The sequence below is a fragment of the Crocodylus porosus genome, unplaced genomic scaffold (genome assembly GCF_001723895.1).
Source record: "Crocodylus porosus isolate Cpor-Errol unplaced genomic scaffold, CroPor_comp1, whole genome shotgun sequence".
NCBI classification, from domain to species: domain Eukaryota; kingdom Metazoa; phylum Chordata; order Crocodylia; family Crocodylidae; genus Crocodylus; species Crocodylus porosus.
Window position 1 is genome coordinate 3,139,354 of NW_017728937.1, and position 13,222 is coordinate 3,152,575.

General features: G+C 42.1%; 1 protein-coding gene across 1 annotated transcript in view; it reads right to left on the reverse strand.

Annotated features, from left to right (window-relative positions):
- LRP5 (LDL receptor related protein 5) overlaps positions 1 to 13,222 on the reverse strand; it is a 132,612-nt gene that overhangs the window by 30,910 nt on the left and 88,480 nt on the right. The window contains exons 6-9 of the mRNA XM_019547272.1: positions 8,686 to 9,009; positions 7,478 to 7,680; positions 3,936 to 4,147; positions 2,427 to 2,617 (exon numbers count right to left, since the gene is read on the reverse strand). Coding sequence (XP_019402817.1) covers positions 2,427 to 2,617; positions 3,936 to 4,147; positions 7,478 to 7,680; positions 8,686 to 9,009 — 930 coding nt within the window. The remainder of the gene's footprint in view (positions 1 to 2,426; positions 2,618 to 3,935; positions 4,148 to 7,477; positions 7,681 to 8,685; positions 9,010 to 13,222) is intronic.

The following is a 13,222-nucleotide window of genomic DNA, read 5'->3' on the forward strand; positions in this document are numbered from 1 at the left end:
TGTTATAGTGTGTGTTTGACTTTTAGTGTATGGTTTGGTTTTTTTCTGATTCCAAGATGGCAACCTTCCTCTCCCAAAAAGAGTACTTCTAGGGGCAAAGGGAGGGACTTCCAGTGGCAAAGGTCAGGAGTTAAGGGTGGGACTTCAGGTCCCAAGATGGCAACCAGGGACCGGGGCACCTGTCAAGGAGTGGGGCTACCCTTGTGACCCTCAACCAAAATTCATTAAGCGGCCCTCCAGCTGAAACAATTGCCCACCCCTGATCTATATCTATATATGACAGCTAGTCCCCTTTTCCTCTTATGCAAGTGCAGTTGTCAACACTCTTAAGTTGTCCTTTTGTAGATACTACGACAGGCATTCACTACCCTCCTTTCTGGTGCAGCCTGATACAGCTACAGCTACACCCCCAGCTACAGCTACACCCCCAACTTCCTTCATGTTTCCTCAGTAAATCTTCTGCCCTCCCTACTCATTACACTATCAGTTTACTTCCCAATATTTATGTTCTGCTCCATAACCTTTGCATGGCTTCCACTGATGCCTGTCCCCTGCCCTTCCCTTCAATCTTTGCATTTTAATTAGGGGTACACCGATAAAGATTTTCTTGGCTGATACTGATAGCCAATTATTAACCAGCCATACAGTTGATTTCCAGGAATGCAGCCTAACAGCTTGGACAGCAGAGTCTTGTCAGATGTAAGTCTGTGGGGGGGGAGGGAATGGGCAGGAAGGAGGGAAGGGGTGTGGGGGGACAGATAGAGGCCCCCACAGTGAGGAAGGGAGTGCAGCAGAGGCAGGGGCAGGTGCTGCCCCAGGGGTGGGGTGGGATAGTGGAAGCCCCAGGTGGCTCATCCAGGAGGGTGAGGAAGCTCCCCCCCACCCCCACCTTGGGAAAGAGGCTGGGGCAGCCCCTGGCTCCAAGCCCACAGCGAGCAGCCAGCCCTTGCCCTGCACACAAGCCCAAGGATCACATACCCCTCCAGGCCTCCCCCTGGGGTTCATGTAACAGCAGGAAGCTGCCCCCCCTCCTTGCACTGCCCAGATGACCTGACCCCCACTCTGTTCTACTCCTGGCTCCAAGGTCACATTCGCTATCCTGGCTGGGCAGTGCCTGCCTCTGCCCCACTCCCTCCCTCAGCATGGGAGCCTCAATTTGCCCACCTGAGGTTGCTTCACCACCACAGACTTATCAGCAAGACGCTGCTCTCCATGCTGCCAGGCTGCATTCCTGGCCAAGTGCATGCTGCAGCTGTGTGCGCGCATATGGCATTTATCAGTAACATTATCAGCTATACCAGCCAAAAAAAGCCGACTGCTGATAATGTTAATTTTCCTTTTATTGGTGCCAATCCGATATGTGACTGATATATTGGTGCACCTCTAATTTTAATCCCAAACCAGCACTACTTAACTAAACATCCTCTCCTGATTTCTGGTCTCTCTTCCAAATGCATTTCTGTATTCTGCATCTTTCCAAGGTTCCGAACGGCCTTACAATCTGTATATGAATCTTACCCCAAGATTTTCTTCCCAATTATGGGGTGCTCTGTTGCACAACTGCTCCCTTTCTCCCTACCTTCCATCCTTCTTCTGGGCTCTGTGTCACCTTCTCTCTGAACCGTGCCTTGGATTCCTGTTCCAATTGATAGTTTGGCCTCTAGCTCCCTATGATAGTTTGGCCTCTAGCTCCCTAGAGATCACTCTTCCACAGGCTGCTTTCCCTGATGTATGGAGGGATCAGGAGTGAATGATACTGAAGTGTGCCAGAAAACAAAGATGTTAGTCCCAGCTCTGCCAGCGACTTGAGTGACACTGAGCAGGTAATTTAACCTCCTTATTGCTTGCTTTCTCCACCAATAAAACAGGGGTCCATAATATTTATTCACCTTTGTAACATGCTTTGTGAGCAACAGATCTATAGAAGCCAAGTATTATTATTATTATAAATATAAATTTGCATGACTGTCAGTAGGAAGGTGGGGGGAAGAAAACTGCCAGGGCTTGCCTTAACTGTCACTGGCAGGCTTAATCACAATTCTAGACAAATCTGAAATAAAAAAACAGGATATGCTTTGCGGGCTTCAAGTCTGGCAATTCCCCTTTAAAAGTTACCTCTACTGCAATCACCTACCTTATATATTCCCCTGCCCTAGCTTGTGTATGGTTTTTAAAACTCAGCTTTAGCTACAGAGACTCAGAAAAAATGGAACACTCATGTATGGTATTTTCATCCTTTAAGAGGCTTACATTCTCTGATCACTTGGGCACTGCCAAGGAGAAGGTCTGCAATCAATCATTTCAGCAGCTGCCTCTGCAACACAGGCATGACTGGAGCTAACAGAAACCCTTGTTGAGCTTATTAGAGAATAAATCTATGTGCGACCTATACCTTTCTCAAAGGGCTTAGATGGCATACCACATACCTGACAAATCGCAGCTTTCGATACGTTTGAGATCTGCATCCACCCAGAACAGTTTCCCAAGCTTGTTGTCAATTACTAGTGCGACAGGTCGGATCAGCCCAGTAGTAAAGAGCACTTCCCTCTCTGTGCCATCCAGGGCTGCACGCTCAATCTTTGGGGCTCGTTCTTGCATGTTAGTGAAGTACATGTACCTGATTATGAACAGATAAGCCAATCACTTAACCAACAGTTTTGGCAGGTGGAGGTTAATCATGTATCACAACAAAGGGCCTTGTCCAGCACACCTCCTCCCTAGGCTTAGCTTCCAGCAGTGAACCCTCAAAATCCTGCCTTCTCCCTGAGGCTCTTTCCCTGTCAGCAAATGAAAAAATCCCACTTAAATTAATGAGAATGAAGGTCACAAAACACAAGACAATACTCTAAGAATGGCACCTCTCTGAGAAATCTGGTGAAGGAGGAGTCACTATGGACTTCAGCTCTCAGAATATTTAATATTCCTCCACATCATTTCTGGTTTTATACTGAAAGGTAGATTCATTTAAACATGCCTGAAAGATTGCCTGGAAAGCTTGGGACTAGTGAGGAAGGGTGTTTTTGGAATCAACCTGGAAACTCATTTCACCATTTTAATTGCAAAAGCAGACAGAAAGAATTTGCCTTTATAAACATGAATCAGGTCCTAGTCAGTCTATCCCAATATGACTCGAATCCCTCTTTCCCTGCAGTGGTCTCTAAGATGAGTTAAATATATCAAGCACTGTACACTATCCTACATACTCTAACTGAACAGTAAACTAAAAAACCTGCAATTGTTCCAGACAGATTTTCTTGGAACTTCTGTGTCTGCATGATTATGGAATATTGTCAGTCAACATCTGTCAAACATATGGTTCTCAAGCTACTTTTCTAGTGGTCAGGGAACTAGGCATCTAACATATTAAAGAGAGCAGTAAAAGGGCTCACCCTTACTTGTAAACCCAAAGTTAATGCAACTATGTACTAGAGATGTGGTATCCTGAATATAACCAAAACTATGACATAGCAAAACAACTCCTTGTATTTCATCTGCCATGGAAAAAAATCACTCCAACATGTGCTACCTGCTTTAATTCATTTCAAGGTTTTTAAAAACGCAATTGCAAAATAAACTTCAGGCAAAACTAGCCTAAAGTACACAACAAGGAAAACCAGCTGTTCTTATCCAATTGCCTTAGAAGCTGCTGTGATGTTATCACAATGGAGACCTGACCCATTTCTGCAAACTATTTTCTGGATGACTAAACATCACAGGCTACATCCTTAGCTGGCATAAACTCAGTACGACTCTATTAACATTGATGGAGATGTGTCCTTCAGAGGAGCTGAGAATCTGGCCCAAAGCAATCAAATGCATGTATGTGCGCACCATGCATGCATGCACACACACACACACACAGAGATATTGTACGATGTGGATACATAAAAAAAACCCTGTGCCCCATTTGTCCAAATCACAGAAAGGAGTCTTACCCTCGCTCTGCATTAACTACTATGGCTCTTGGCTTGTCATGATCTCCTCGTAACACCATTCCAATTGCCTCACCATTCAGCCTGTGGACATTGACTGAATTTGTGGCCTCACAGGTCCAGTATAAGGTGTGGCTATAAATATCGATGCTCAGGTCATGTGGTTGCTTCTCTGGATTCTGGCTTTGGTTTGGAGTGCTCATAACAGTGAAGGGCTACAAGATAAAGAAGACATGGTTTGTGGAAATGCTTAATTTCTGTTGGAGGGAGAACAGGGAGGATGGGTGGAACTTGCATCCTTATATATAAAGAAATATCCAAAATGATCAGCAAAGACCAAGTGCAAGCTAGGGGCAAAATGTAGCAAATAAAGATTTGAGCTTTGAATAAGGGAAAAATATGTGAATAAAATCAACATACCCGTGAAAAAAGCTCTGAAATGTAGTTGAATAAACCCTGTCACTAAAATCAATTAAAATGTGTCTGGACAAGAATATGTACAGAACACTTATTAATTAAGCACAGAATAGATTAGATGTCTTAATGACAAGATGAACCCATTTACAGGACCATCTTATAAAGTTCACTGCGTAAATCTGAAGCACTATGTTACAGAACTGAACAGTTTTTAATTCAGCTGGCCTCTCCATGAGCTGAGCTCTTGCAGTGTTGCCCTGTCCACATGAGCAAGGCTGTAAATTATTTCCCATTTTCTGAATGGAGCTCATGGTATTTGGTGTTTTTCATAAAGCCCTAGGCTACTGCAATCCTTTGGTTATGCTAAGTTATGCTAGCTAGTTTGATAATGTAGAATGTTTCTAGCCCTCACCATTCTATGGAGAAAAGTTTGGAAACGTATCTATCCTAAAGGCCCACAAAGCTAAGAGAAACTAAAACGTATTATTTTTAAAAGCTCATGATTTTTTAAAACTTGGTATTACCAATACTGTGGTTCCATTGCAATGTTTTCTGGGTACTTATCCCAAAAGCAGAATTCTTGGAAGCCGTGTATTCTAATAAAATTTGAGAACAATCACCTCTGGTCTCAGGGGCTGCTTATAGATGTTAAAAAAAAAGCAAAAAATGGCACTGTAAGCTCAGTACACTCCTGCACCAAGCCCAGTGTATACCCAGAAGAGGCATTGTGTTAGTTGGACCCGGCTCACCCAGTGTCTGTACTGATCAGACACTTTAGTGGGGCTTTTGGCACTTTGATGTAACAGCTGATTGAATCAGCTATTAGGTAAAAGCACCAAAATGCCTCACTGAAGTGCCCAAACTATGCAGACACTACAGACCTGGGTCAAACTACTGCATTATTTATTCCAGTACAGCACCTTTTTGGGGTCTTTTTTAAATGTCTATAAGCAGCCACAGTGACTGTCATAAGCATAACTGCTTCCTTGACTTACCCAGTGCAGTTTTTCAACTTCAAAACACAGCAGCATCAAAGCAAGTATGTAAGACTCAAGAAGTGAAACAGTCCAGCTTATACTCAGTCTAAGGTAGTGGTTCCCAACCTTTTTCTTCCGCACCCCACTGCTGGGAGCGGAGTGTGGCAGCAGTGGTGGCCTGGGGGTGGGGAGCTCCTGACACATGGCACCGCTCGTCTTTTCTGTGCAGCACCACCGGCATTTGAGTCATGACCCTGGGTTGGGAACCGCTGGTCTAAGCCAACATAAGTTCAAGAAAAAAACTGAATTTGCAAAAATGCGCTGGATTTTGACACCCTTGATTTAATAATATGAGTTGTGCTCAGTGATGCAGGCAAGGCATTATTTGTAGGTGTAGACATTTCATCTTGTCAGGAAATATGGAAATAAATACAACAAAGCCATCCTCTTCCATACGCATGGAGAACTTTACCCAGCAATGGACAAATAATGTCCAATCTCCATACAAAGCATTAATTAGTAAAATTCGTGGGAACATTAAGTAACAAAATTCAGCAAAAGCATAAGTAATGAAAATTGTAAACTGGAAAGTCCAATTTCCAGAGAAGCTACTTCTTCAAAGCCCCTAACATTCTTTAACCAATGCAACAGTAGAAACAACCCCACAGAGCAAATTAATCTCCAATGTAATTTACACCTATTGAGTACCAATAAAGGGAAACTAGGCTCCAATAATTAACACCTTGTGTAACACTTCCTCAAAACTCTTCCACATCCCCAACTAGGCAGACAAAACTCTTTGGGTAGAGGTGATATATCTTTTATTAGACCAACTAAATATCTGTAAAAAACGTTTTTCTTTGCAAGCCTTTAGGATCACTCACCCTTCATCAAGTCAAGGAGAAATTAAAGACTGTAAGAGTTCACCCAGGTAAAAAAAAAAAAAAAAGCTTTATCATGCCACAGAGAAATTAGAGATGGCAAGAGGTCTCCCAGGTAGAAAAGCCAGTTTGTAAAAAGCTGCTTTGTGAGAATGCATTTGCACATGGGTTTGCAATGTATTCTCAGAGAACAGCTTTTTACAAACTGGCTCTTCTACTGGAAGAACTCTTACCATCTCTAATTTCTCCTTGGCCTGATGAAAGGTGTGTGAGTGCAAAAGCTTGCAAAGAAAATTTTTTTTTGCTAATATTTAGTTGGTCTAATAAGAGATATCATCTCTACTCAAAGAGTTTTGTCTGTCTGTACCCTTAGACCAACACAGCTACAACCAACATCCCTGAAACTTCCTAACAAGTAATTCATCCCAACCCTGTTCCCCCCTTCCCAAAGAATCCAAAGACATTAATCAAAAGGCATAAAAAAGTGAAAATTTTCTTTCTTTTGTTGGAATGACACCAATTATTTTTATACATCAGCTACCTTGTATCTGGTGCTCTGAATGCATGAAAAGAAGACATAGGCAGATTAGACTCTTTGTAAATCACGTAACAGACCTTACAGCTGGCAAAGAACTGTGCATTTAAATCTTGTCCACCTCAAATTTGTTTGCATACTATTTTTTTTCTAATGGCATCTTTAAAGAAACTGTTGAACTCCCAGAACATGGTAAGCATGGAGTGGCTGTCATTGCCTCAAAGTAGCAATGCACTTTTTCCCACTAGCGTTCAAGTAACTGGAACACAACATTTAGGGCCCTGATTTAGCAATACAATTAAGCATATGCTTAAACCCATCTTTAGTCAGCAAAGCCCTTTAAGATGAACTGGGACTTAAGTGTAATTTTGAGATGACAGAATTGTTTTTAGTCCCAGACATCTTTACATTCATGATACCACTGAAGAATTGGTATACACAGCACTGATTTAAAAAGTGTTTAACTCGGCAGTAGGTATACACAAGCGTGCTTCATTTCACTGATTATCCATCACAGTTGTAAGGTCCACAGTTTCTGATTCATACGCTATATAGCAACATGACTGTGTGCAAATTTAGACCTTGGGTCATGAAAATCATTAGATGCTTTCCACAGAGAATAAAATTAAACATGAGTAAACATATTAGCAGGAATAAGAATTAAAAACTGATGGGCACTTTGAAAACTTCAAACAAAAATACACTATTTTTTATGTATGCAACATGTAAACTTGCCTGGGTACCATCATCTTTTGCTCTTTTAATTATGTTTTGACGTCCATCCACCCAATAGATCAGTTTGTCTAAGGGATCATAATCAATAGCTTTGACATTTCTTAGCCCATGCATAGGGAGGATGATATCTGGACTCTGCTGGTCATCTGGTATCATCCGACTGATTGCAGACTTTTGGCTGAACAGTAAGAAGCTGCTGGGTGCTGAAATGAATCAAATAAGAGTGCATAAGAGGAGGAAATGCAATACATAACATCAAGAAAAATTTTAGGAGGGATAAAAAGTATTCACAATGAAAACTAATTACTCCCAATTTGTGATTTTTGCTATTAAGTCTAAAAGGTCCCCTTTTTATTCAATGCTTCATTGTTTTGGAAGGGAAAGATGATACTATCACGCCAAGATTGTATTTCCCTTAATATTAATAGAAGATTTGAATTCCACAGCAGGGAGCATACTGCTGTTAGAATAACAACTGAAATTAAGACTAACAAAGGCAAGTGCTTTCAGATATTATCCCTTTGGGTGATTAATCATTCTTTCTGTTGGTGGACAGGGGTACTCAAAAAATGTGTGTGTAAGCTTTTGTGGCAGGACCATCTAAATCTGAACGACAATTTAACAATAGTGCCTTGACCCAAGACTTTTTTCCACATGTGAAAATTAGGCCTCGCCTGGAAGGGCTCTGTGGACCACTGGAGAACTAGCAAGATCATGACATCAGATACACAATGGAAATGAAGTCTGATTAATTCAAAGGGCTTGTGACTGCTTGTCCAGATTACCTAAAAAACCCTATTTTCTTACATGCTATTTTTGTTGTGTCTATTAACACTAGTATAACTAATACACTCAGAAGAAAAAATGCCTTGAAAATTTTACTCACACCCACCCACTCATTCAATTAGAGGCTGGGAAAATTTCTATTGCACATCTGAATCACCCAAGAAACACTTCCAGCAAAACAAGAAAGACCAGACTTGACAAGGCTGTTATGTCTATGACTTAGAAAGCAAGCAAATGTTCCAGCCCTAATTCGTACATTTTAAGAAGAGCAAAAACCCATGTTTTTCTCTTCATTTCAATCACCTTTAAAACCAGTACCCTTCACATGTACAGGTGTCGATCCCTTTTTCTAATAAAAGCAATCACAAGCAGCAAAGGCCTATAAGTGCCTGTGAATATCATGAGAAACAAAAGGGACGTACAACTGCAATTCCTGCTGTTGGGGTCCAAGGTATAATGAGCAGCACAGCCACATCTGTACCCACTGGGTACGGCAAGGCACAAATGACCACAGTGTCCGTTATTTTGCACACAGTCATTTAAGCCATCCTGGCGTGATGAATGGAAGACCAATATATCCATCACAAAATCCAGGTGGCCCTGAATCAGTGTTCGGTTCTTCCCACTTGTCTTGTCAGCTCTTTCTATACTATGAAGGTTCCAGTCTGTCCAGTAGATGTAATCACTGTACTGGGTTAATCCAAATGGATGAGGCAGATCATCTGCTATTATTTCCCTTTCTTGACCTGAAAATGTAATTACATACCATTAGCAATAAATGAACATAGTAACTGAGTACAGTCGCATTCAAGTGACCATATAAAAGATTATTAATTTGGCATTAATACCTTGCTTGATTTTTTACAAAAAACATTTTATTTTTGAAAAAATTATTTGGTCAGAGTCAATATTATGGAATTCTAAGTTCCAATTAAACAATTTCTCTTTAAAGGTAATCGTAATCCATAATTATTTTTTAAATTTGGCCTCTTGTAGTCAAATTCCTTCTTCATACTGAGCAGTTTCTTACTTCAGAGGTAACCTTACTGAAAAATGACATTTTAAGAAATTCTAGGTAATATCATGCAGTAAGTACCCCCAACTGGATCCAGAGCAAGATATTTACGAATAATCTTAATCCCTGGTTGATATTTAATCCAGTTAAAAACAAACATTTAATATACAAAACACAAGCAGCATATAGCTAAGTGACAGATCTAATAACAGAATTCCTCTAGATCATTTTAGTAACCCCTTTTGCATCCCTCCTTCGCCCTCTTGCCCTGCCAAAAAAGCCAACAGAGATAGATATTCAGCATGATTAAGACATTATTAGCATGGAAAGATTCCCAAAACTCCCATATTCAACACTGTTTAATTAGCAAGGTTACTAATAGTTTTATCATCTTCTGGAACAGCAGGTATCGGCTATTGCCAGAGGCCTGACATTGAACAAAATGAACCTCTGTGGCAAATCCTGCTGTAACCACTACCTAAATGTTTCCAAGGCAGCTATGCCATTGCCTATTTACACCAAGTGGAGATGTACCCTGGGTGCCTTCATTTCTTCTAACATGCACCCACAGTCCCATAATGTACAGAATGCCCTGCCTTTTCCAGGACTTGAGTTAGCCTAGATGGGAGGAGGAAGGCGGAGCATAAAAGGGCACTTTCCAGTAACAAGAAAGCTAGGAGGATTTTATTTTCTCTAGACAAGATAGCTGCTAGTAAAAACATTTCATTTTTTACTGAAGTTACAGCCCTTTAATTTCATTAAACTTCTTCTTGTCTTCACATTGTGCAACAGGGTAGAAGGAGGAGGAAATGAAAATTGTTAGACTAGGGGTGTCAAGCTCATCTGAGCTGCAGGAGTGTGGCCCAGGGTCCCACTGACTTGACTCCTCCTCTTCCCCCTCTCCTGTTTGCATGCCTGATCCAACCCAGGCAGCACCTATCCAGGATGGTCCAGGATACCAGCCTGAGCGAGCATGTCCTGAGGATTGTCTGGCTCGGCAAAAAGGGCAGCACCAGGGGTTGGATTATAGCAGGGGAGGACAACTATTTCAGGCAGAGGCTGCTTACTGAGTTTTGGCAAGCCATTGAGGGCTGCATGACAGGCAGCCAGGGGCAGATGAATATTAATTTTCTAAATTTTTTAGGGACCCCATGGGCCAGATAGAATGGCCTGGCAGGCCACATCTGGCCTACGGGCTGCATTTTGCCCACCTCTGGACTATAGGGTGCCATTGGCCAGAGCTGGCCTATAGGGCTTATGTTTGATACCCCTGCATTAAACTGTGCTCCTAACAGCTGAGAAAAACTCAATCATGCTCTTTCCCACATTTCTGTTCAAGAATAAATAACCCTTAGTTTTGTAATTTTGCCATGTGTTAATGCGGCCCTGGGGAAAACACTTCTCAACTCTGTCTGGCGAAAGCACTTTGACTGGCTTCAGCAGAACTAATTGTGTGCATGACATAAGCAGAATTTAATTTCATGTCACCAATCATTTCGTTTCCCCTTCCCCTTTTAAACCTCTTTAGCAGGCTGGCAACTTTTGCCTGTAAGATCCCACCCTGCTAGCAGCTATTGACCCTGTGGGAAAAAGGTTAAATTCTCCTGACTCATGCAGGCATGTGGCTTGTTACCCAGGTAGACTTCAGGGCAATGGGAAATCTCTCTAGACAGAGGATCTAGGACTTGGGCTGAGCTGTTTGGAAAGAGAAAATGTAGCAACAACCATCCAACCCTTGAAAACAAGGCTCAAGTTGAGTTTCATGTTATGTCTCTGTTGATTCAACAGAACAAACCACTGAGAAGAGGGATGGCATTTTAGACTTATTTGTGGGGACTGCTTGGTCTGAGAACAGCATCTGCTTAGCCATTTCAGGCTGTTTCATTCACAGGGGCTGCTCCCTGGTCAACTGTATTTCTTTCTGCAGTCCCTACCCAGCTCTTTTTCAGCACAGGATCCTTACAGTCCCACACTACAGGTAAAGGTTTGCCACTGGATTCATCCTAGTTACAGATCCTTTACCCAGTGGGTTGGCTAAAAAAATCCAGCTGAGTTCCTGCTAATTTCTGTAGATTCTGCTAAAGAAATGGATTACCTACCTCAATGTCAGCTTCAGCAAATGGTTACCTGGTACCTCCTCCCCCCACAAAAATAAACTATTAACATTGTTGATATCAGTTTAATTTAACATGGTTGATTTAAATTTGTTTCAGTGGGAGAAGGAGCCATTGAATACTGCCTGAGACACTAAGCACAGTCCCAGCCCAACCCTGTAACAGCGGCGCATAGTTTGCAAGGCTGCTATGGCGGCAGGGCTCAGGCCCTGCCCAATACCACAGATTTCAACTGGCAATTTACTTTCCTAAATAGTCTCATGAATGACCATATCAAAAGTGATTGACAGAAAAGCTATACATACCATAGAATCCAAGCCCCGATTTCCAATCAGTAATGCATTTTCTATCTACTTCCACAGACATTAATGTAATCAGTGACATCCACTGGGAAAGCTTAGATTATAGAAGACGTTTTAAGAACCACACAGCTATTTGACAATGCTTCAGAGAAATTATTCTATTTCTTTTTAAAAGCTTTTTCAGAATGTCCATTTTCCAAAATCTCTTCCCCTCCTCAATTTTCATTTGTTTCAATACTGGCTGCCAGCAGACAACAGCAAAGCCAGGATAAAGCCTAATGCGTACATAACCTGGGATCAGCACTTAAGAGCAGAATTGGTAATCTATAGGCATGATAGTTTGCTTTGTTAATTTTCTATTTTCCTTATGGTTTCATGAGTGTATACAGGAATACTGAGCTAAATGCAGTTGTATATGCCATATTTATCCAACCTCCAATCCAATGGAGGTTTCCCCCCATTTCACATAGGGAACCCCCCCCCCCCATCTTAGAATTGAATATGGGGTGGGGGTGTGCATGGGGGGGGGTAGCTGCTATGGCTTGGACTCCAGCCCCTACCTGGGGTCGGGGCCATAGCCACAGGTGCTGCCTGCCTTCCTTCCCCCCACACTCCGCCTTCACTTCTGCACCCCTCCGCTATGCAGCCTCTCCTCCCCTGCTTGCCCCACTTCCCCCTGCTTAGCCTTGCTCCACACACACACCAGCAGGGTCCATCCCTGTTCTAGTCCGGGGCACTGAGCACAGTCCCAGCTTAGCCCTGTAGCAGCACCACACAGACCCTGTTTACTGCCCCAGGCTGGAACAAGGATGGAGCCTGTTGGAATGGAGCAAGGATAAGAGGCGGGAGAAGAAGCAGAGACCAGGGGGTAGGGGGGAACAGAGGTGGGAGGGGAGGGAGAGGGGGGAGCAGAAGTCTGGGGGGGAGGTACAAGCAGTGGGCAAGCTGTTTGACCTCCCCATACCACCAGCCCCTCAGCAGTAGTGGGAGGGATGAATTAAAGACAATTCCCAATAATTAGATTCTATACATGGAAAATTAAATTAATACATTTTTCATGTACAGAATCTAATTATTGGGGTCTGCCTTAACTTCAGGGTCATCTTAGATCTGGGTAAACACCATATCTACATGCATTGCTCATCAGTGTCTATCTGGAATGTTACAGCTCAGCAATTTTTGTTAACAAAGAGAGATGCTGAGAAGTCATGTGCTGTTCAGTTACATAGTTTCTTGAAACAAATTTCTTCAGAATGCATCAAGGGTTTTTGCTTACTGATGGCAAATCCCACAAGTTTTATTTTTATTTTAAATAAGAACCTGTGTAATGTTAGCACAGAAAAGGCATTTAAAACTTCCCGGAAAAAAAAAAGATTGCTCTGATCACATATAAAAATGTCCAAAATAAAGCTTTCAAGGCAGATTTCCATGGAAAATTAGAAGGGTCTTGAAAATACAAAGTTACAATACCTATTCAACCAACTATAATATCACTTTAGTGATATTGATACCATTCATTTAAATGTTA